General features: G+C 43.4%; 1 protein-coding gene across 1 annotated transcript in view; it reads left to right on the top strand.

Annotated features, from left to right (window-relative positions):
* Window positions 1-25,856, top strand: part of LOC126282387 (ankyrin repeat and SAM domain-containing protein 1A-like) — a 790,528-nt gene that overhangs the window by 680,352 nt on the left and 84,320 nt on the right. Inside the window, exon 12 of the mRNA XM_049982044.1 lies at window positions 20,832-20,947. Within this exon, the coding sequence (XP_049838001.1) occupies window positions 20,832-20,947 (116 nt within the window). The remainder of the gene's footprint in view (window positions 1-20,831; window positions 20,948-25,856) is intronic.

Below are 25,856 nucleotides of genomic sequence, written 5' to 3'. Positions count from 1 at the left end.
TGTCAGTGAAGTCGGTAAGGAGCTGGCTGCGTGGTCTGGGTCTACGACGACTAAAAAAAATTAGAAGTCGTGGTTGCTTCTTATCAGTTAAAGGCTATACCCCATTCTTACTTGGCGTCCCGAGCAAGAGTGGCCGAGCGCACTCTAGAGACTTGTCGCAAGCCGCGGGGTGGCGCTGGTCTCGGCTCGCGGCTCCCGCGATACTAGTACGGACCGCGCTCGATAACTGCAACCCCTAACAAGTTAGGTGCCGAACGCTGATACCACATTTTCCACCCAATTGGCCAGTTTCTTCCGTGGGTCATTTTCAAGCATCTGTAATACGTTCAAAAATGCTGACATTAATTTATACATCAGTAGCCTACAAGCTCTCGCATATACGTATACTTTATAAGCCAAGTTACATATTTCAAGCTTCCAGCTACATTTCACATGCTAATCCATCGCTGGTACATATGGGCGGGAATACGCCATATTTCTGTTGGTATGTGGCACAATAAAAACACAATAGTATACATGATTACGTTCATTAGCCGACACAAACAAAAAGTTGCCATAACGTGGTACGTGGGAGTAACGAATATAATATGCCAGTCAATTTTGCGCCGGCGGGGTAGCAGCGCGGTCTCGGGCGTCTTGTCACGGTCCACGCGGCTTCCCCCGTCAAAGGTTCGAGTTCTTCCTCGGGCATGGGTGTGTGTGTCGTCCTTAGCGTAAGTTAGTTTAAGTTACATTGAGTACTGTGTAAGCTTAGGGACCGATGGTTCAAATGGCTCTGGGCACTATGGGACTTAACATCTGTGGTCATCTGTCCCCTAGAACTTAGAACTACTTAAACCTAACTAACCTAAGGACATCACACACATCCATGCTCGAGGCAGGATTCGAACCTGCGACCGTAGCGGTCACGCGGTTCCAGACTGAAGCGCCTAGAAACGCACGGCCACACGGACCGGCAGGGACCGATGACCTCAGCAGTTTGGTCCCATAAGGCCTTACCACAAATTTCCACAATTTTGCGCCAGTAGCTTTCTTAATGTTATTGAACATCGACGGATATGATCCGAAACATTTTTGGTCATACCGTAACAGCTGTGGTATGGCAGCTTCCTGTTTGTGTCAGCCGATGGACGTTCAAATGCTTCTAAGCACTATGGGACTTAACATCTGAGGCCACCAGTCCCCTAGACTTAGAACTGAAAAAAATGGCTCTGAGCGCTATGGGACTTAACATCTGAGGTTATCAGTCCCCTAGAACTTAGAACTACTTAAACCTAACTAACCTAAGGACATCACACACATCTATGCCCGAGGCAGGATTCGAACCTGAGACCGTAGCAGCAGTGCGGTTCCGGACTGAAGCGCCTAGAACCGCTCGGCCACAGCGGCCGGCCTGATGGACGTAACCACGTACACTATTTTATTATATACTGTTGTTTTTGTGCCTCGTAAGCACAGAAATGCAATGTATTCGTGTCCACATGAACCAACGACGTACTAGCATGTGACATAACGGTGCAAGCTTAAACTATGTAACTAACTTGGGTTATGATGTGTATGTATGTGCGAGGAAACATAGACAATTGATGTACAAATCAGCGTCAACATTTTTGAAATTATTATAGATCCTTCAAAATGACCCACTGTGCAAGTTGGGCAGTTGCACAGGTAATAAAAAGAATACAATCTGCCGGCCGGTGTGCCCCAGTGGTTCTAGGCACACTTCAGTCTGGAACCGCCGGACCGCTACGGTCGTAGGTTCGAATACTACCTCGGGCATGGATGTGTGTGATGTCCTTAGGTTAGTTAGGTTTAAGTAATTCTAAGTTCTAGGGGACTGATGACCTCAGATGTTAAGTCCCACAGTGCTCTGAGAAATTTGAACCATTTCAACCAATACAGTCTACTTGGACTGTGTTTTCATTCTCAAAATATAAATTTAATATGATTATGATTTCTCTATTACTTTTAACAGCGGGATGTTATTCGCGGACCTGTAGGTGATATGGTTCAAATAGCTCTGAGTACTATGGGACTTAACTGCTGTGGTCATCAGTCCCCTAGAACTTAGAACTGCTTAAACCTAAGTAACCTAAGGACGTCACACACGTCCATGCCCGGGGCAGGATTCGAACCTGCGACCGTAGCTATCGCGTGGTTCCAGACTGTAGCGCCTAGAACCTCTCGGCCACTCCGGCCTGCTGTAGGTGATAAAGTTTTTGTTTTGGAAATAGACGCTCGAAAGCTCACTCTATTAAAAAGATATGTAATTTTCATTCTTTGCTGGTACGAGAATGTTCTGTAAAGTAACGCCACCGAATTTTTTCTGTGAACGCTCCTAAAGCTTTTTAAAGAAAACAGACGTTATTAACATTCTACACCCTTATCTTCATGTCTACACATGCGTAGCCCTCTGCCATTAGAGGGCCCCGAATTATGTGTAATATGTCACTGTGTAACATACCTATGTCGGTGCGTGAGAAAAGAGTGCTGTAGTCGAGATTCTAACCGTCCACACATGAGGCACACTCTCCTTTAGCATGACAAAGCCAGACCACACACAAGTGCATCGACATCTGCAACAATCCGACGCCTTGGTTTCATTGCCATCGATCATCCTCCATACGGTTCCGCTTTACCCCCATCCGATTTTCGTGACAAAACATAAAGGACGCCTTCGAGGACTACACTTTGATAATGATGAAGCGGTGCAAGCAGAGGTGAGGTTGTACCTCCATGACAAAGTCAAACATTCTACAGTAATGGTATCCACAAACTAATCTCTCTTTTGGAGAGATGTGTTCCTCGCCAGGGTGACTACGTTGAGAAATAAATATGTGGACATGAAGAACGAAGACCTAGAATTTTGATAACGTTTGTTTTATTTAAAAATCTCTAAGAGATTTTACATGAAAGTACGGAGGTATTACTTTCCAGCTTGGTCTCATAGTTTGAGGGTTGTTGCCCCATATTTAACCACTCATTCCAACCAAGAGCCGAGCCTGGGAACCGTCATCACCACCATGATTTCTTCAAAACTGGATTAAGGTAACGAAACTAATCGCAAAGAATGAAACATAAATAAAACAAAAAGCAATGTTGTGACGCAACATCTATTTCGACAAAAAATACGAGAGTGAGTCGAATGAAAACCTTAAATATTTTTTTAAATATTATTTAGTGTGTAGAAGTGGTACAAAGCTGTATCACTTTTCAACATAATCTCCTCCACGCTCAATGCAAGTCCTCCAGTGCTTACAAAGTGCATAAATTCCTTTAGAAAAATGTTCTTTTGGTAGTCCGCGCAACCACTCGTGCACCGCGTTGCGTACCTCTTCATCAGAACGGAACTTCTTTCCTCCCATTGCGCCTCTGAGTGGTCCAAACATATGGCAATCACTTGGGGCAAGGTCTGGTGAATACGGTGGATGGGAAAGACACTCAAAATGCAGGTCTGCGGTTGTTGGAACTGTTGTACGGGCAGTGTGGGGCCTTGCATTGTCATGTTGAAAAAGGACACACGCTGGCAGCAATCCACGTCGCTTCGATTTGATTGCAGGCCGAAGATGATTTTTTAGGAGATCTGTGTATGATGCACTGGTGACAGTGGTCCCTCTAGGTATGTAATGCTCCAAAATGACACCTTTTTCGTCCCAAAAGAGAGTAAGCATCACCTTCCTTGCTGATGGTTCTTTTCGAAACTCCTTTGCTTTCGGTGATGAGGAATGGCGCCATTCCTTGCTCGCTGTCTTCGTTTCCGGTTGCTGGAAGTGAACCCAGGTTTCGTAGTCAGTAACGATTCTTGCAAGGAAGCCATCACCTTCTCGTTCAAAGTGCCGAAGAAGTTCTTCACAACCATCATCACGTCGTTCTCATTTCAGGAGTCAGCTGCCGTGGCACCCATTTTGCAGACACTTTGTGAAACTGGAGCACATCATGCACAATGTGGTGTGCTGGCCCACGACTAATATGTAAACATGCTGCAGTGTCATTCGGTGGTACTCGGCGGTTTTCATTCACTATGGCTTCAACTGCTGCAGTGTTCTGTGGAGACACAACTCGTGCCTGACCTTGACGAGTAGCATCTTCCACTGAAGTCACACAATTTGCGAACTTCCTACTCCATTCGTAGACTTGCTGCTGTGACAAACATGCATCACCGTACTGAACCATCATTCGTCGATGAATTTCAGTAGGTTTCACACCTCCTCTACGAAACAACCGAATAACAGAACGCTGTTCTTCCCTGGTGCAAGTCGCAAGTGGGGCGGTCATCTTTATACTGATACTGCGACGGTATGTGTGCATCTGCACTATGCTGCCACCTACAGGCCATTCTGCACGCTTTTTGTAGCACGCTTACCAACTTAGAGGATAACGGCACGAAATTTCTATTTGTTATTACAAATTTAAGGGTTTCATTTGACACACCCTCGTATGTATGAATAATATACACACTATTGGAGAGAGGAGGACCTAAAATTTCGATTACCATGACTAGCGCTGACAGTTGCGTAAGCTACCGCTAGACTGCTTGCGCCAACGGCTAGCCGTTGAGACTAAGGCCCTTTCGTCTCTGATTCGACTTCCAAACAGGAGAAGCGTAAGGTATTGTGTCAGCAACTTCAGAAGATTGGGTATCTCTGCAAAGGCCGAAGCGCGAGCTACGAGCATGTGTGAGATAAGGATGTGAGACGAGTTGACTTAAGTCTGGTGCGTAGTTCAAGTAAGCCAACGTTGTACCTTTACCAAAAATTCGAGCAACTCTGGCCCTCCTGTGGAACCATGTGACAGTTCAGTGCGATCAGTAACGTAACACATGGTTCTGCGTGTGTGTAACGAGTTCGGATACCGTTTAGATGTTCGTCGTACTGCAGGAAAGATCACACTGGAGACTTATTAACTATATTTTAAAGGTTATTCCAATCCATTCTGGCTCGTTGATACTGCAAACTTATTTTGTGATTGATGTTAAAAGAAGTAGCAGAATGTTCTTTATTGGCTCAAAAAAGACGCATCATCGGGTTATCTCGCGATGTGGGTCATCATTCGAAGCACAGAGTAAGACCATGCTCACAAAACTGTAAACTTTGCCCCGGAACAAATTGCCATGGGCCGATGCGCGCTCGCACAATTTATGCGCAGTATTATTAACCAGTATTTTGGTACGTTAATATTTTAGCAGCAGCACAGGCTGAGGACTTGAATCGTAGCGGACAGATTTCACTAGTCGCACAGGCCATTGGGAAGCGCAGTGTCTAAAGCACAGACACACACACACACACACACACACACAGCCCCAATCGCTTTCCATGTTCCTGCTCTGCAAGTTGTCATTGTTCTCCATTGAAACCTTCCCGTCTCCTCTATATCTTTTTTGTTACGCAACCTCCCCTTCTACAATAACTATGAAACCTTCCCTTAGGATTTCTATCTCTTGCTTAATAATAACAAATGAAATTTTCCCTTTTAAATTAATTCTCTTTCTCAATAATAATAAATGCAATCTTCGCATACGAATTTAAATGCTCCTTATTAAAAGTGATTTGCTGATTACTTCGACGAAACGTAGAATGTGTCGTCGTCGTGGCCCTCAGTCGTAACCTGCAATAACCCAAAACTTTCCCTTACCTTTTTCACTGTTACTGAATCGCCATGTGACAGCTACATCGAACTGCGACATGAATATACTTGCTCTGTTTTACTATACTCTATTAACTACTGGTGGGCTGTTATAATAGTAAGTGGCTGTATTTATCACCAAAGCTGACGTTATTCTTTAATAGCAAAGCTGACGTTATTCTTTAATCAATTTGCCTGATGTTACGTAATTTATAGTTAAAGTTTTTCTTGACAACAATAAAATTTTGCGAAGTTTTACTTTGATAGTTTTTGGGATGGATTATAATCAGTAATGCAATATTGCTGGCAAAAATTAATTATATTCTGAAAACGATTCTTCAAATATTTACTGTTGGTAATGAAATGATTTTACAAACGTTCAAATGGAACTTACTTTGTACAGTAATGTTACAACTAGCATTGCGCCAACATACCTTCAGTAGTCTTGAGTTTCTCAAAAGAAAAAAAAAATCAGTAATATTAGTTCCTCTTATGACAATAGTTAGCTGATGTCTCTGTACATCCGTTTATAATCTCTTGTAAACCATAGCTGGTGGCTGGCAGGCACACCGCTCCTCTCAACCTCTCGCTTCAGACCTGCTGCCGACTCGCTTCACATCTCGCTTACTACTGACTTCCTACGAAAGCTAAAGTGCAGTCTCTCCCGCCAACAATACTTTCTGGTGCAGAAAATCCCTGCTACCATTACAAAATGTACCAATGCGCTGTCTTTCCCGCTCTTTTCTTAAAATGTATCCATATGCGGTCTCTCCCGCCCTTTTTAAAATTACACTCCTGGAAATGGAAAAAAGAACACATTGACACCGGTGTGTCAGACCCACCATACTTGCTCCGGACACTGCGAGAGGGCTGTACAAGCAATGATCACACGCACGGCACAGAGGACACACCAGGAACCGCGGTGTTGGCCGTCGAATGGCGCTAGCTGCGCAGCATTTGTGCACCGCCGCCGTCAGTGTCAGCCAGTTTGCCGTGGCATACGGAGCTCCATCGCAGTCTTTAACACTGGTAGCATGCCGCGACAGCGTGGACGTGAACCGTATGTGCAGTTGACGGACTTTGAGCGAGGACGTATAGTGGGCATGCGGGAGGCCGGGTGGACGTACCGCCGAATTGCTCAACACGTGGGGCGTGAGGTCTCCACAGTACATCGATGTTGTCGCCAGTGGTCGGAGGAAGGTGCACGTGCCCGTCGACCTGGGACCAGACTGCAGCGACGCACGGATGCACGCCAAGACCGTATGATCCTACGCAGTGCCGTAGGGGACCGCACCGCCACTTCCCAGCAAATTAGGGACACTGTTGCTCCTGGGGTATCGGAGAGGACCATTCGCAACCGTCTCCATGAAGCTGGGCTACGGTCCCGCACACCGTTAGGCCGTCTTCCGCTCACGCCCCAACATCGTGCAGCCCGCTTCCAGTGGTGTCGCGACAGGCGTGAATGGAGGGACGAATGGAGACGTGTCGTCTTCAGCGATGAGAGTCGCTTCTGCCTTGGTGCCAATGATGGTCGTATGAGTGTTTGGTGCCGTGCAGGTGAGCGCCACAATCAGGACTGCATACGACCGAGGCACACAGGGCCCACACCCGGCATCATGGTGTGGGGAGCGATCTCCTACACTGGCCGTACACCTCTGGTGATCGTCGAGGGGACACTGAATAGTGCACGGTACATCCAAACCGTCATCGAACCCATCGTTCTACCATTCCTAGACCGGCAAGGGAACTTGCTGTTCCAACAGGACAATGCACGTCCGCATGTATCCCGTGCCACCCAATGTGCTCTAGAAGGTGTAAGTCAACTACCCTGGCCAGCAAGATCTCCGGATCTGTCCCCCATTGAGCATGTTTGGGACTGGATGAAGCGTCGTCTCACGCGGTCTGCACGTCCAGCATGAACGCTGGTCCAACTGAAGCGCCAGGTGGAAATGGCATGGCAAGCCGTTCCACAGGACTACATCCAGCATCTCTACGATCGTCTCCATGGGAGAATAGCAGCCTGCATTGCTGCGAAAGGTGGATATACACTGTAGTAGTGCCGACATTGTGCATGCTCTGTTGCCTGTGTCTATGTGCCTGTGGTTCTGTCAGTGTGATCATGTGATGTATATGACCCCAGGAATGTGTCAATAAAGTTTCCCCTTCCTGGGACAATGAATTCACGGTGTTCTTATTTCAATTTCCAGGAGTGTATATCAATGTGCGGTCTCTCCTGCCAACAATACTTTGGTGCAGACGTACCCTGCTACCACAATTATTTCTAAAATGACAAATATTAATTATTCCTACTTAATTCTATTAATAAAATATAAACATCTTTCATAAATTGTAGTTTGACAATAGAAACATATAAGTCTTACACCATATTTTCCTTTTTTCGTCAATTCATCGGGGAATTGCTTATTCCTTATATTATGAGCCAACCTAATTTTCAACAAATTTCTGTAGCACCACATCTCAAACCCTTCGATTTTCTTCTGTTCTGGCTTTCTTTTAGTCCCTGATTCACAACCATACAGGGCTGTGCTCCAAACGTACATTCTCAGAAATTTCTTTCTCAAATTAAGGCCTACGTTTCATACCGGTTGATTTCACTTGGATAGGAACGCAGTCTTTGCCTGTGCTAATCCGCTTTGTATGTCTTCTTCGCTTCGTCAGTCATGCATTATTTTGCATTCAAGGTAGCAGAATTCGCTTACTCAGTCTTCATTGTGACTACCAGTTTTCATGTTCAGTTTCTCGCTGTTCTCATTTCTGCTACGTTTCATTACATTCGCCTTTCTTTGATTCACTCTCAGTCCATATTGTTGCTCATTGGACTATTCATTCCATTCAACAGATCCTTTAATTTTTCTTCACCTTCACTGAGGATAGCAATGAAGTCAGCGTATCTTATCATTGATATTCTTTAACCCAGAATTTTAATCCTACCCTTGAACCTTTCTTTCATTTCCGTCATTGCTTCTTCGATGTAGAGATTCAACAGCATGGGTGTAAGATTGAAGCCCAGGCTTATACAATTTTTAATCCGAGTACATCGTTCCCCATTTTTTCTAATGGCTCACCACAATTTTTCAGGGGAATTTCGAAAATCTTACTACATATTTGGTAGTAATACGTTTTTTCCACATCGGTAAATCCTATAAATGTGTCATAATTTTCCTTGCTTACGTTATCAAGTGCTACTCAAGGAGTGGCTTTCTGGTGTCATTACTTTTCATTTAGCCAAACTAATATTATTTTTGTCAGCAACTTGGATGCATGAGGTGTTAAGCTTGCACTTTCTAACGTTTGCGATCTTCCATTCATTCGGAGCCGCTGTTACATTTTACCAGCAGCCAACGGCCCCCAGGCACGCACTCCAATATTCCACGGTTTCTCTGGTGCCCATCATACTATTGGTCTGCAAGACAACACTTGTTGGCCCATGATTCTTGCACACGGATCCGCTCTCTCGTTTTGTCTGCCTCCAAGACAGACTCGTCACCATAGGCGCCCGCATCTCGTGGTCGTGCGGTAGCGTTCTCGCTTCCCAAGCCCGGGTTCCCGGGTTCGATTCCCGGCGGGGTCAGGGATTTTCTCTGCCTCGTGATGGCTGGGTGTTGTGTGCTGTCCTTTGGTTAGTTAGGTTTAAGTAGTTCTAATTTGTAGGGGACTGATGACCATAGATGTTACGTCCCATAGTGCGCAGAGCCATTTGAGCCATTTGAACCATAGGCGGTTCGGCTGCTGACCAATTCAGGGACCAAGTACTCCGGGACAAAGGCAACAGCGGACAGCTTTCCATCTGTGCGTCCGACGCTGATCACCAAGTGTTGTCCGCCAACTGCTGCCCACGGTCCCACTGCTGGCTTCAGTTGCGGCTACTCCGCTATCACACATAAGACTCCTTCCTGCCCTCCTTCTGCCTTGTGGTCGGCTGCTTTGCTGCCTCGCACGCTCTCTGCGCCGCAGCAATGCCAGTTGGCTTGGTGCGAAATTTTCGTATAAAGCAGAAGCCCGCTAAGCTGAACACCGCAGATCCGAAATTTCGGGTAATCCGAATAAAATCCGCAATGGACGAAATAATACATAAAAATCTCATTTTTTAGTGAAAAGAAAGAATTTTATTATAATGCAGAAGTGAACTACTCGTTATTGAAATGCAATTTACCGGTGCGAAGCGTTTATCGCACTGGTAACTACAATATTGTATTACATGTTTATGAAGAAGAACCGTTATTTTTCTGTTACAGTGATTTGCAAAATCGGTCATTTTCATATATCGTGCAGTACTGAAGCCGCTACATGACGCGATGTTGTGCCAGCACCGCATTGACGTCCGCCCCTGGTAGCTGAGTGGTCAGCGCGACGGAATGTCATGCCTAAGGGCTCGGGTTCGATTCCCGGCCGAGTCGGAGAATTTCTCCACTCAGGGACTGAGTGTTGTGTTGTCCTTATCATCATCACTTCACCCCCATCGACACGCAGGTCGCCGAAGTGGCGTCAACTCGAAAGACTTGCACCAGGCGAACGGTCTACACGACGGGAGGCCCTAGCCACACGGCATTTCCATTTACCGCATTGACATCACGTCGGTTAGTGTGGCAATGTTGTGCTGTTGTACGTAGCGTAATGGCAATTTAAGGGCATCTGAAACGTCATTATGTGACACAATATATTTAAAGGTGTATTCTCCTCCACTATCTTCGTCTTCATAGATGTCATCAGGTTGTTTCTGGACTATACAGAAAATGGATTCATCACTGATTTCTTGATGACTATTATCATCAACTAATATTCACTCTTGAAGGAAATTTTCACCCTCATCTCCGCACCCCACGCTTTTTTTGTACGAGCTGAAGGAAATAATACTTGTCTGATACAGGAATTGATGTGGTTTCTTGGAACACGAGACTTGGCCACAGTTTGTTCCACGATGTTTTTATTAAATGTTATTCTAATTGTCCCAAGCTTCAGCTAGCAGTAGATGACGTCATTTATTATTGCGTTTCTTTTATTTTTTTTCTAAGATGAAACAGTCTTAGAAGCATTTTTCTGTAGCTGAACTTAACGTTTCGTAACACATTGATTGCAAGATAGAGTTTACAAATGGTGGCAAAATAAATAAATAAAATAAAATAATAACGTGCTGCTGTCACCGGTCACTAGCTGGATTTCTGAGGGATGAGATGGAGCAGTCAGTCAAAATTACAGCTCGGTATGGTAGTCCATTTCTTGTACGGTATCTTCTAATAGGGGGAACAAATTGTTTCTCGAACCACTCACTAGACAGAACACTAATCATACAGACTTTATTTTGATTTTTGTAATAAACAAGGAGAGCGTTCATATTCATATCGGTTAGAGTTCGCGACTTTGCAGATTTGCCGGTAATTTGTTGCTGTGGTAGCATTAAGGCGTTGCTTATTCATTTTAAAAACTGAAGCAGAAGACGCTTTTTTTCTAAGCAAGACTTTCTGTAGAGAGTGCTTTGAAATTCAGTCCAGTTTCCTCAGGTCTATAAAATAGATGTGGTGAGTAATTTTTTAATGATATCAAGTCCGCAAACTCGTCTAAGAGTGCCTCTCCGGCGACAACATCGTTTGATAATTTTTGTCCAGTGATGTTCACTGTCGTATCCGTGTTTCTTCGTTGACTGGTCTGACCAACCTTTGCTGGCAGTAAATGCTGGATTACCATTCATAATGTTTTACATGCAACGCCTTTTCTCGAATGAACGTACGGTTAACAGTAACGCCTTTTTGTCTTTCATGAGTAAACTACAAGAAAGTCGCTTCGTCAGTTCTGTCATACGACGACATGGTGGATTTGTGGCGTTGTTCTGAATTTTTTCGCTATTTGTGTTGCAGAAGCTTTCAGTTTTCCTCCGATTTTTTCCAGTAACCGATTGTGGATTTCCCGACACAAAATTCAAAAGCCAGTTGTGTAGCATTGTTAAGCCGCTTAAGCGCTTCCATTTTTTCTTTTAATGTACAAGAACTATGTTTTCGTTTGCTTGACATTGTGCTGTTCGGAATGACAACTGTTGTATACGAACAGTATTAACTCAGTTTATGAACGAAAAGCATGAAAACATTATTCTGTAAATTAACAAAATTTATTGCGTATACTGTACGTAGAATATCCGTTAGCAGCAGCCAAACTAACCGTCCTTTCCCTCCTCTGAACATGGTAGCAACAATAACACATGTGATCGGTTATTTAGTTGCATTGTGGTAGAGTACTGTGGGTGGGATTCGTAACATTGGCACTTCCTTATGTCACTGCATTGCCACATTTTGACAACGCTAAGCTACGTTACCTTGTTTTTGGTTACACTATTCGTAGCTTTTTTTCCGGACAACCCTAACATTTTCTAATCTGAACAGACCATACCCTCAATTAGATCGGAATACCGGCTTCTACTGTGTGTTATGAGAGGTATTGCGGCTCCACTATTTTGAGAGATACTTTGGCTGAAGATCCTGGGAGACGCCATAGTGGATTTCGTCAAGCTCGTATTTGGTGTGCTTTGTATTATAATTTACGTCCTATAAACTAATGCTGTTTCAAAACACCAGCGCATTGAGGGTCTTTCAAAGAGGTGTCCGAAAGGGTACAATCTGTCGCAGTAAAATATCAGGTAATGACTTACCGGCAGTTAAAGGTTTCACGTGATCTATGACAACAGTACAAAGTCACAGTTTGTACATCGTAACTATGGTGTAGTGGGTAGAGCCGTCGAGCTAAGAAATTGAAAGCTAAGAAATTGAATTGTTTTTATTCACCATCGCGTTTTCAAAACATTCTGGGACGGTTCTTGACAATTTAATGGAAGTATGAAGAATCCGATGTTATGAACATGTAAGAGCGCTCTCTCATGAGCGAGTTGGCATTGTCAATAATTTACAAATTAATTATGAAACAAGGAAATAAATATTTAAAACACCTCGATTATTTGGAAAACAAACTATCACTCAGATTAATAATAGAAAGAGAAACATAGAAAAGACTGACACATCTGAAAAAGGATTAAAAGGTGACTTAATTGTCTTTAAAGTACAAAAAAAATACAATTTATTTAGGAAACTTCTCCTCAAAACAAGAATGTCTTCAAATAAAGTTCGTATGCAGATAAAGTATATTCTAGTCTGGTACCGGAACGTTCCTGCTTGTGTTTTTATCGGTTTTTGAGTTACTTTCAAGTGCAAAGGAAGACGTTTATTCTTCTGGCAGTGAATTGTAATTTTTCGCGTAAATTAGAACATACTTAACACAATCAGCATGATTATTTACCATCGGAGGAGCTTCTCGTTAAGAAATTTTCGTAATACATACCGATTTGTGAATAACGAATATGAATCTGGCAGGTTATCACTTTAAAAGGAAGACAAAACAACAATAGTTTCCAAAATTGGAACGAATCCACCATCTGAATGTAAAATCAGTTGCTGTATTGATTCCTCAGCTAGCATGGCTACCATAGTCACCACGATACCTTGATAACGAATCCACCATCTGAATGTAAAATCAGTTGCTGTATTGATTCGTCAGCTAGCATGGCTACCATAGTCACGACGATACCTTGATAACAGAAACATCTCTAGGTGTGTTCGTGAAAGCCAAAGTACATCTTTGAAAGGAGTGGTGTCACAGTACCTCTCGTTATGCATATGTTCTGTGACGTAGATGTAAATAAAGGCACGTCGTGCCGTCTCCCGAGCAGGGCACAACTTTAACTGTGTCAAGTGCCACAAAATCTCAGTATATGCGCTTTAGAACTTCCTCTTTCCATATGTGTGTAGATTACTGGCATACAATCCATATTTCACGAAACAAAAATTAATTGAACAGAATCCATATTTTTGAATAACAAGCCGGCCTTTGAGACCGAGCGGTTCTAGGCGCTTCAGTCTTGAATCGCGCGACCGCTACGGTCGCATGTTCGAATCCTGCTTTGGGCATGGATGTGTTTGATGTCCTTAGGTGAGTTAGGTTTAAGTAGTTCTAAGTTCTAGGGGACTGACGACCACAGATGTTAAGTCCCATAGTGCTCAGAGCCATTTGAACCGTTTGCACAGCAGTTTGTGAAAGAAAAGGGATAGTCTTCGGTTCACATCATTGAAGAACTCAGAATTACTTGGTATCTGTACAGTGTGTAACTAAACTATGCGGACCAACTAAGGCCGCCCGAGTAGCGTTTCCTGAGGACCAAACTGAGAATTAGAACTCTCGTCCAGAAGCTTCATTCAACGGCGGTGAAGAGCGCCAGCTTCATGCCCAACGCCTGCCACTAGGCAACCTCTCCGGCAGTATATGTATGCACGCTGACTGATCGCTTCTTGGACTTCTTGCAAAGGGCCTGGCAAAATTTGTTAGCTGGCGCTAACCGCTTCCACACCAGTCGCAGCTGTAGCCCACATTCCTGTAAAGTGCGATGCAACCTTATCAGGCTCCCGTTATTGCATCTGTGCCGTGATATGGCGTGGAATATTTATATGTACCTGATGTTGGCAAAACGCCGAAATTTGCAGTTTTATTCAAAAGTTTCTACATCCACGTAAGGAAAATGTTGTTCGTGAAACATCCTCCTTTGCTAGTCCGAGTGAGCCTTCAGGGCAATGACTATGGTTCTTCCGGCACATTCGTGTGGTACAGTTACTTGCACATTCAGCATTATTTTCGTTTCATGCTAGAAAATCAGTTGCTAGGCTTGAGAGATTGCAGTTTGATTTGATTTGGTTTGATAATTCGTCACAAAACGTTATGTCCAACTGAGAAGCAAGAATGAACTTCAGTAGCTAAAGCATTCTTCCTCTAAAATCTCATCTTATCTGTGAGATTTTTGGTGCATTCTTCTCTAGTTTTTAATTTCAATCGATATTTAGTTTTTCTGCAAATAGATGACTACCAATTTTCTCAGTTTTGACTGTGTGAATCATATTTCCCAAGGCTTGTTACTTCTATTTTTCAGTTTCACGTAAAAAGCTCTTAACTTTCATTGAGAGGAAAAGGTTACGAAATGTTTTAGTCAGTCTGTAATTGTTGATTCATTTAATGAGAACATAAAATTTCAATCGACTTTCATTAAAAGTTCTAGAGACTACGTCAGGATTCGTGAGATTCCGTAGATTCCCCCTGTGTCACCTGGGCTGGAAGCTTTTCTTAAGACGGGGCACCCGATTAAAAAACTTCATATTTATTAAAGGAAACGTATTAGAAAACAAAGTTAAACTGCAAAATAATAACAAAATCTTATAGCTTTAGTTATGTCATGAGAAATATTTTACTGTACGGCGTATGGAAAACATATAGATGGTAGATCAATTCGTCAAAACTCCATGTAAAATATCTTGACAGAAGTCACTGCTGCTCCTATTATGTTCTTCAGGGGGATGAAAACACTTTTCTTCATACATGCCCACACAAAAATATCAAAATATTATGAGGACATGTCTGGAGATCTTGGAGGCCAAGAATATAGGTCACTTTCCCAGGTCCCTTGAGGCAGCGTATCACCGAGAGGAACTATCGTACAGTTTTGTGCCAGTGTGGTGGAGCTACATTCTGTTGGAATATGAAGTCATTAGAGACCTAATAAAGTTGTACGCAAAGCCAAGTCAGCAGCATACGAAATTAGCTGACGCTAATATTTAGGCTAATATTAACGATGCCCCCCCGCCCCCTCCCCCCCATCAACCATGAACCTTGTAGTTGGTGGGGAGGCTTGCATGCCTCAGCGATACAGATGGCCGTACCGTAGGTGCAACCACAACGGAGGGGTATCTGTTGAGAGGCCAGACAAACTTGTGGTTCCTGAAGAGGGGCAGCAGCCTTTACAATAGTTGCAGGGGCAACAGTCTGGATGATTGACTGATCTGGCCTTGTAACATTAATCAAAACGGCTTTGCTGTGCTGGTACTGCGAACGGCTGAAAGCAAGAGGAAACTACAGCCGTAATTTTTCCCGAGGGTATGCAGCTTTACTGTATGATTAAATGATGATGGCGTCCTCTTGGGTAAAATATTCCAGAGGTAAAATAGTCCCCCATTCGGATCTCCGGCCGGGGACTACTCAAGAGGACGTCGTTATCAGGAGAAAGAAAAGTGGCGTTCTACGGATCGGAGCGTGGAATGTCAGATCCCTTAATCGGGCAGGTAGGTTAGAAAATTTAAAAAGGGAAATGGATATGTTAAAGTTAGATATAGTGGCAATTAGTGAAGTTCGATGGCAGGAGGAACAAGACTTTTGGTCAGGTGAATACAGAGTTATAAATACAAAATCAAATAGGGGTAATGCAGGAGTAGCTTTAATAATGAATAAAAAAAATAGGAGTGCGGGTAAGCTACTACAAACAGCATAGTGAACGCATTATTGTGGCCAAGACAGACACAAAGCCCACGCCTACTACAGTAGTACAAGTTTATATGCCAACTAGCTCTGCAGATGATGAAGAAATTGATGAAATGCATGATGAGATAAAAGAAATTATTCAGGTAGTGAAGGGAGACGAAAATTAAATAGTCATGAGTGACTGGAATTCGTCAGTAGGAAAAGGGAGAGAAGGAAACAGTAGGTGAATACGGATTGGGGGGAAGAAATGAAAGAGGAAGTCGTCTGGTAGAATTTTGCACAGAACATAACTTAATCATAGCTAATACTTGGTTCAAGAATCGTAAAAGAAGGTTGTATACATGGAAGAATCCTGGAGATTCTAAAAGGTATCAGACAGATTATATAATGGTAAGACAGAGATTTAGGAATCATGTTTTAAATTGTAAGACATTTCCAGGGGCAGATGTGACTCTGACCACAATCTATTGGTTATGAACTGTAGATTAAAACTGAAGAAACTACAAAAAGGTGCTAAATTAAGGACATGGGATCTGGATAGACTGAACGAATCAGAGGTTGTAGAGACTTTCATAGAGCATAAGGGAACAATTGACAGGAATGGGGGAAAGAAATACAGTAGAAGAAGAATGGGTAGCTCTGAGGGATGAAGTAGTGAAGGCAGCAGACGATCAAGTAGATAAAAAGACGAGGGCTAATAGGAATCCTTGGGAAACAGAAGAAATATTGAATTTAATTGATGAAAGGAGAAAATATAAAAATGCAGTAAACGAAGCAGGCAAAAAGGAATACGAACGTCTCAAAAATGAGATCGACTGGAAGTGCAAAATGACTAAGCAGGGATGGTTAGAGGACAAATGTAAGGATGTAGAGACTTATCTCACTAGGGGTAAGATAGATACTGCCTACAGGAAAATTAAATAGACCTTTGGAGAGAAGAGAACCACTTGTATGAATATCAAGAGCTCAGATGGAAACCCAGTTCTAAGCAAAGAAGGGAAGGCGGAAAGGTGGAAGGAGTATATAGAGGTTTTATACAAGGGCGATGTACTTGAGGACAATATTATGGAAATGGAACAGGATGTAGATGAAGACGAAATGGGAGATAAGATACTGCGTGAAGAGTTTGACGGGGCACTGAGTCGAAACAAGGCCCCGGGAGCAGACAATATTCCATAAGAACTACTGACGGCCTTTGGAGAGCCAGTCATGACAAAACTCTACCATCTGGTGAGCAAGATGAATGATACAGGCAAAATACCCTCAGACTTCAAGAAGAATATAATAATTCCAATCCCAAAGAAAGCAGGTGTTGACAGATGTGAAAATTATCGAACTATCAGTTTAATAAGTCTCGGCTGCAAAATACTAACGCGAATTCTTTACAGACGAATGGAAAAACTGGTAGAAGCGGACCTCGGGGAAGATTCCGTAGAAATGTTGAAACACATGTGGCAATCTAACCTTACGACTTATCTTAGAAGAAAGATTAAGAAAAGGGAAACCAACTTTTCTAGCATTTGTAGCCTTAGAGAAAGCTTTTGACAATGTTAACTGGAATATTCTCTTTCAAATTCTAAAGGTGGCAGGGGTAAAATACAAGGAGCGTAAGGCTATTTACAACTTGTACAGAAAGCAGATGGCAGTTATAAGAGTCGAGGGGCATGAAAGGGAAGCAGTGGTTGGGAAGGGAGTGAGACAGGGTTGTAACTTCTCTCCGATGTTATTCAATCTGTATATTGAACAAGCAATAAAGGAAACAAAAGAAAAATTCGGAGTAGGTTTTAAAATTCATGGAGAAGAAATAAAAACTTTGAGGTTCGCAGATGACATTGTAATTCTGTCAGAGACAGCAAAGGACTTGGAAGAGCAGTTGTACGGAATGGACAGTGTCTTGAAAGGAGGATATAAGATGAACATAAACAAAAGCAAAACGATGATAATTGAATGTAGTCAAAATAAATCGGGCGATGCAGAGGGAATTAGATTAGGAAATGAGACACTTAAAGTAGTAAAGGAGTTTTGCTATTTAGGGAGTAAAATAACTGATGATGGTCGAAGTAGAGAGGATATACAATGTGACTGGCAATGGGATGGAAAGCGTTTCGGAAGAAGAGAAATTTGTTAACATCGAGTATAGATTGAAGTGTCAGGAAGTCGTGTCTGAAAGTATTTGTATTGAGTGTAGCAATGTATGGAAGTGAAACATGGACGACAACTAGTTTGGACAAGAAGAGAATAGAAGCTTTCAAAATGTGGTGCTACAAAAGAATGCTGAAGATTAGATGGGTAGATCAGATAACTAATGAGGAGGTATTGAATAGAATTGGGGAGAAGAGGAGTTTGTGGCACAACTTGACAAAAAGAAGGGACCGGTTGGTAGGACATGTTTGGAGGCATCAAGGGATCACAAATTTAGCATTGGAGGGCAGCGTGGAGGGTAAAAATCGTAGAGGGAGACCAAGAGATAAATACACTAAGCAGATTCAGAAGGATGTAGGTTGCAGTAAGTACTGGGAGATGAAGAAACTTGCACAGGATAGAGTAGCATGGAGACCTGCATCAAACCAGTCTCAGGACTGAAGACTACAACAACAACAATTAACGATGCATACGACAACCAGACCATTTTTGTCATAGCTTTAGCACAACGCGGCAACCTGAAATTGTTCTTTGAATAAAACAGGTCATAACACGCTGAACGTCTAATGATGCAGCTAAGGTGGTTTTCATTAAACATTGACGTTCGAAGGTCATTCCAGCCACTTTTAGCTGAAAAAAGTGCAAGGTGTACAACTTTGCTTCCTTCGTTTGCCGATAGGTGGCGGCAACTGTACGTAGCGGTCGAAAGAAACAGCTCGCAGACGTCAGGCAGTTAGCTTGGACCTCGGTCAACATAACCTCATTCCAACTTTAGTGGATTTGTGTCTGCATCAAAAAGTTGTTCTTCATTGAAAATGTCATTTCAGGGGCCTAATTCTCGTCATTTGCGGGTAGTGTTATCTTTTTTTTTCAGTATGAAGAAAACAGCGGCTGAGTCTCATCGAATGCTCTCGAGAACGTATTGTAAGGACGCTATTAGTGAAAGAACGGGTCGTGAGTGGTTTCAACGCTTCAAGAACGGTGATTTTAACGTCGTAGACCGGCATAGTGGTGGAAGAGAGAATATTTTCGAAGGTGCAGAATTGGAGACTTCAGTGAGTGACGATTCGCTTCAAACTCAAGAAGAATTGGCACGATTAGTGGGAGTGACACAGCAAGTCATTTCGAAACGTCTCAAGGCTATTAGAATGAGTCAGAAAGAATGAACTTGGGTCCCGTGTGAACTGAAACCAAGAGACGTTGAACGGCGTTTGTGTGTTTGTGAACAGTTGTTTCAGAGGCAAAAACGGAAGGGATTTCATGATCGCATTGTGACCGGGCACGAAAAATGGGTTCATTACGATAAGCCTAAAGGCAAAAAAATCATGGGGATATCCCGGCCATACTTCCACGTCGACGGCCAAACCGAATTTTCACGGCTCCAAGATCATGCTATGCATTTGGTGTAGTATGAGGAGTAAAACCAAGTGAAACAATCACTGGTGCTCGTTATCGAACGCAATTAATGCGTTTGAGCAGAGCATTAAAAGGCAAACGGCTGCAATACAGCGAGAGGAACGACAAAGTGATTTTGCAGCACGACAACGCTCGACCCCTCGTTGCAAAAGAGGTCAAAACGTACTTGGAAACGTTAAAACGGGTAGTCCTACCCCACACGCAGTATTCTCCAGACATTGCTCCCTCTGACTATCATGTGTTTCGATCAATGGCGCATGGCCTGGCTGACAAACACTTCCGATCTCATGAAGAAGTCATAAATTGGATCGATTTGTGGGTCGCTTCAAAAGATGAACAATTTTTCCGACATGGGATTCGTACACTGCCCGAAAGATGAGAGAAAGTAGTGGCCAGCGAAGGAAAATACTTCGAATGATACATGTGTAACCAATTTGTTTCATTAAAGCCTCAAATGTTGGGGAGAAAAAGGCGGAAGCAAAGTTGTACACCTTGTAGTAACCATAAACTTTTTCATAAGAAATGGCGCAAAAAATATTCATTTGGGCGAGTCTGTTTTTATGCTCAATAATTGCATGAGGTTTCTGGAGTCCGCATATGCGAACGTTTTGCGATTCACTTTATCGCTTGTATGAAATGTAGCTTCATCGCTGAAAACTAACTGTGATAGAAACCTGTCGTCTTCCATGTCTTTCAGCAGAGTTTTGTTGGATTCACCACCTCGAACTTGCACTAATGTAATATGTATAGTTTATAGACAAAACGTCGCCACAGCACTTGCAAGACAGTTATTATTTCCACTACTTCATCAGAACTGCAGGGTCGACCTGGATTCCTACTTTGCATAAGCATCCTTTCTCTTCAAATTGACGATACCAACAACGAAGGCTTTTCGGTAGAGGCGGATCTATCCTAAAACGCTAACGAATATTACGTCGGACGATAATCACTGACTCACTCTTGCTGAACTGTAGTACACAAAACGCTTTCTGTTGAGTGGACGCCATATTGCTTCAGACTGACTAAACAGAAGCATGAAGTGGCACCTACCGGCGTTCTTTTAAACTCTAGGCGACGTCCAGTTATTCAACACACATTTCCTTGCCGTTACGACCCCTGTTCTATACTTATTAGACTCGAAAATAAGGTCATTCTTTTTTATATACACGATATTTTTCTTTCTTGCTTTTTCTGTACTAGTATGTAATAGTATTAATGTATTAGCAGCCGTTAACAATTCAAAGATAATCGAGTGGAAAGATAAGAGCGCGTGCGCCGTGTGTGGTGGGTTGCAGGCCTGCACAGCCCGGGCGGCGTGCAGACGCCGGTCGGCGAGTGGCTGGCCTCGCTGGGGCTGGCCGGCTACGAGCCCGTGTTCCTGTCCAGCGGCTACGACGACATCGACTTCATCGTGAGTACCACGGCTGTCTGCCGGCACGCATGCGCCTCTTTCCATAATATACTACGTTCTTAACGCTAAGAGAAATCCCAGATTGCTGCAACTGTTAAAATGGTTCTCACAGTTCTCACACTTATTACGGTCAAGGCCGACATGACATCAGCAGTGCAAATAAGATTACCATTTCCGCTGTTGACAGTTATACTGTACTTGGAACTGAGAGAAACATTACTTAGGCCAATCGGGAAAAAATTCCGACACTTTCCCTGTAGCATACACATCGCAGAAACAAAAAACAAAAAAGATTTTATTTGTTTATTTCGCCTGACAACACACTCGTTTTTGGGCCCTCTTTTATCCTTAGTGAATTAGCCGGCCCTGTGGCCGAGCGGTTCTAGGGGCTTCAGTCTAGAGCCGCGCTGCTGCTACGGTCACAGGTTCGAATCCTGCCTCGGAAATGGATGTGTGTGATGTCCTTAGGTTAGTTAGGTTTAAGTAGTTCTACGTCTAGGGGACAGCTGACCTCAGATGTTAAGTCCCACAGTGCTTAGAGCCATTTGAACCTTAGTGAATTAAATTTACGGTATGCGTTAAATACACTGAAGCACCAAAGAAACTGATACGCCTGCCTAATAATCGTGTCGACCTCAGCGATCACGCAGAAGTGATGCAACCCGACTTGACTAACGTCTGAAGTTGTCCTGGAGAGAACTGACATAATGAATCCTGTCCATAAAATCATAAGAGTACGGGAGGGCTGAGATATGTTGAGAACAGCACGTTGCAAAGCATCCCAGGTAAGCTCCATAATGTTCATGTCGAGGGGGGGGGGGGGGGGGGGAGGGGTGGTTGGTGGCCAACGGAAGTGTTTAAACTTTAAACTCAGAAGAGTGGTCCTGGAGCCACTCTGTAGAAATTCTGGACGTGTAGGGTGTCCCATTGTCCTGATGGAATTCTACAAGTCCATCGGAATGCACAATAGACATGAATGGATGCATATGATCACTGATCAGGCAGGATGCTTATGTACGAGTCGTGTATCAGAGTCGTATTTAGACGCAACAAGGGTCCCCACACCATTACAGAGCCTCCAGCAGTTTGAACAGTCTTCTGTTGACATGTAGGGTCCAAGGATACATGAGGTTTTCTCCATACCCGTAAACGTCCATCCGCTCGATACGATTTGAAACGAGACTCGTCCGACCAGGCAACATGTTTCCAGTCATTAAGAGTCCAGTGTCGGTGCTGACGGGCCCAAGTGGGGCGTAAAGCTTAGTATCGTGTAGTCATCAAGCGTACACGAGTGAGCCTTCGGCTCCGAATGCTCATATCGATGTTGTTTCGTTAAATGGCTCGCACGCTGACACTTGTTGATGGCTCTGCATTGAAATCTACTGCAATTTGGGGAAGAGTTGCACTTGTGTCACGTTGAACGGGTCTCTTCAGTCGTCTTTGGTCCCGTTCTTGTGGTGTCGGGGATTTGATGTTTTACCGGGTTCCTGATATTTACGGTACACTCGTTGAAATTGTCCTACGGGAAAATCTCCACCTAATCACTACATCGGAGATGCTGTGTCCCACGGCTCGTGCGCCGACTATAACACCACGTTCAAACGCACTTACATTTTGGTAACTTGCCATTGGTAGCAGCAGTAACCGATCTAACAACTGAGCCAGACACTTGTTGTCTTATATAGGCGTTGCCAACATCAGCACCGTATTCTGCCTGTTTACATATCTCTCTTCAAATGTTCAAATGGGTGTGAATACTTATGGGACTTAACTGCTAAGGTCATCAGCCCCTAAGCTAACACACTACTTAACCTAAATTATCCTAAGGACAAACGCACACACACACATGCCCGAGGGAGGACTCGAACCTCCGCTAGGACCAGCCGTACAGTCAATGACTGCAGCGCCTAAGACCGCTCGGCTAATCCCGCGCGGCCACATACCTCTGTATTTGAATACACATGCCTTTATCAGTTTCTTTGGAGCTTCAGTGTATGTCAGTACATAATAATAATAATTATGATAATAATAATGTTGTACACCAGGCAGATAAAAAAATATTGTGAATTTTAATAGACGCCTCAGTCACGAATGATAGGAAAATGAAACATAAGACGGCTCAGACGAAATTACAGTATAAGGACGTGTGCTTGGAGGTCTGTCAGATGTGGAAAAAAAACTGTACTGAACGAAACCTACCGTATCCTGCGTAAAGTTTTGTAATATCACTTAAGTCACCACGCCTACCAGGAAGCTGAAAGAAACCTGGAGTAAATTTGACACTATCAGACAATGTAATCTCTATTGTGAGAATAACATCAAAGATTGGTAAAGGTATTTCAGTGTAATTAGCACTGTATTACATAGTTTTTTCGTTGCGTTTTCATCAAATGGGACTCCGTTTCCAAACATTCCTTTTCAAAGGAAAATCCAACAGCAAAGATGAGTAATATACTTATTAGTGTCAGTGGCGTTGAGAAACAGATGAAATTGTTAAAACTGAACAAAGCTGCAAGACCCGAAGGAATATCTATCAGATTCTGCACTAAATTTGTGGATGAGTTAGCCCCTGTTTCAACGATAGTAAACCGTCGATCCATTGAATGAAAACCGTGATGAGTAGTTGGAGGAACTCCACACCAGTCTCCAAGAAGGGTAACGGAAGTGATTCACAAAACTACCATCCAATACCTCCTTATGGCGCTTAAGACCACACTAACAAATTTTACAGTATTTTTAATTGCGTGCAGAAGAGGAACAGTTCAGAGAGATGATTGTACCAGCATGACAATACACCCTACCTTAAAGCAGCTTCTTTGAGGCAATGTTCAAATAAATGTGTGTGAAATGTTATGGGACTTAACTGCTAAGATCATCAGTCCCTAAGCTTGTAAGTAGGCTGTTTACGTTTTCTTATTGGTAACGCCACGTAGCGCTCTGTATGAAAAATCACTGGCTGTGCTGTGCGCAGTCTGTAGCTGGTTTGCATTGTTGTCTGCCATTGTAGTGTTGGGCAGCGGCAGCTGGATGCTAACAGCGCGTAGCGTTGCGCAGTTGGAGGTGAGCCGCCAGCAGTGGTGGACGTGGGGAGAGAGATGGCGGAGTTTTGAAATTTGTAAGAATTGGTGTCATGAACTGCTATATATATTATGACTAGTGAGGTAAATACATTGTTTGTACTCTATTAAAATCTTTCATTTGCTAACTATGCCTATCAGTAGTTAGTGACTTCCGTAGTTTGAATCTTTTAGTTAGCTGGCAGTAGTGGCGCTCGCTGTATTGCAGTAGTTCGAGTAACGAAGATTTTTGTGAGGTAAGTGACTTGTGAAACATATAGATTAATGTTAGTCAGGGCCATTCTTTCGTAGGGATTTTTGGAAGTCAGATTGCGTTGCGCTAAAGATATTGTGTGTCAGTTTAAGCACATTCGTGTATAATTGTTCAAAGAGGACGTTTCACATAGACCAGTCGTGTATAATTTTTCTAAGGGGACGTTTCAAGCTCACACACTACTTAGCCTAAATTATCCTAAGGACACTCACACACACCCATGCGCGAAGGAGAACTCGAACCTCCGCCGGAACCAGCCGCACAGTCTTTGAGGCAATGGTCTGCGGACAATAACATTTCTGAAATGGACTGACCTGCCAGAGTTCCCACTTGAACACAATAGAACAGCTTTGGGACGAGTCAGAATGTCTGCTTCTCTCTAGACTCCAGCGTCCAGTGTCACTATCTTTTTTTGGTTTCGTGTCTTGCCTTTTCTCCATAGACAATCAGACAGCTCACTGAAAGTGTCCCCAGCAGAGTTCAAGCGCCATATTAATGTGCAACAATAGGTGTCGGGAACTGTTGATCAGACAGTGTAGCTGCAAACAGCGTAAATGATGGACGTGAAATGACTATCTGATGAAGAATATCGTCGTTTGTTCGTCAGTGGGCATTCACGATAGGCGATGACAGAATACCTGACGAAGGCAGTATGAAACATACAGTGGCATAAGGCAGATGGATAAAATGCCGGCTCAGGTGGAATACCGTGCATAAACAATTCGGCCGACATAATGCTGGTGAGCCGCCTGCGTGATCTTGCTACACGCGAGAGACGAACCTAGCTCAAAAATTTGTCTTTCCCCACTTGCTTATAATGCAATGTATGTTCGTATAAGCAGGAAAGTCATTCTTTGGAAAATGGCGTTGAACTTGTGCACTTTGTTGTTTTGTGGTAGGTTCCTAAAACTAAGTCTCATCCCCCGTGGTGATCTTTTCTACAAAACAACTGCCCGCATTTTTCATTTCAATCAAGTCGCGAAAGGTGTCGTCGCGTCGTCGTGTTGGTTTGGGGGAGAAGGTGTGTGTGTGTGTGTGGGGGGGGGGGGGGGGACGTATTTTGCATACCAAATGGCTCTGAGCACTATGGGACTTAACGTCTATGGTCATCAGTCTTTTGCATACCACTTCTCATGGAAACATTCTGACTGATTTGGAGAGGTTGCTATATTGCGATTTGTCACTCAACAAGATCGTCTCACTTTGAGTCCACGTCCGCCACTTAACATTGCCTGCTCACAACTGACTGGTCGAATGCACAAATGGTTCAAATGGATCTGAACACTATGGGACTTAACGTCTATGGTCATCAGTCTTTTGCATACCACTTCTCATGGAAACATTCTGACTGATTTGGAGAGGTTGCTATATTGCGATTTGTCACTCAACAAGATCGTCTCACTTTGAGTCCACGTCCGCCACTTAACATTGCCTGCTCACAACTGACTGGTCGAATGCACAAATGGTTCAAATGGCTCTGAGCACTATGGGACTTAACTTCTGAGGTCGTCAGTCCCCTAGAACTTAGAACTACTTAAAGCTAACTAACCTAAGGAAATGACACACATCCATGCCCGAA

The sequence above is a fragment of the Schistocerca gregaria genome, chromosome 7, assembly GCF_023897955.1.
Source record: "Schistocerca gregaria isolate iqSchGreg1 chromosome 7, iqSchGreg1.2, whole genome shotgun sequence".
NCBI classification, from domain to species: Eukaryota; Metazoa; Arthropoda; class Insecta; order Orthoptera; family Acrididae; genus Schistocerca; species Schistocerca gregaria.
Note: the sequence above shows the minus strand (reverse complement) of the source record. Positions and strands in the feature narration are given on the sequence as shown.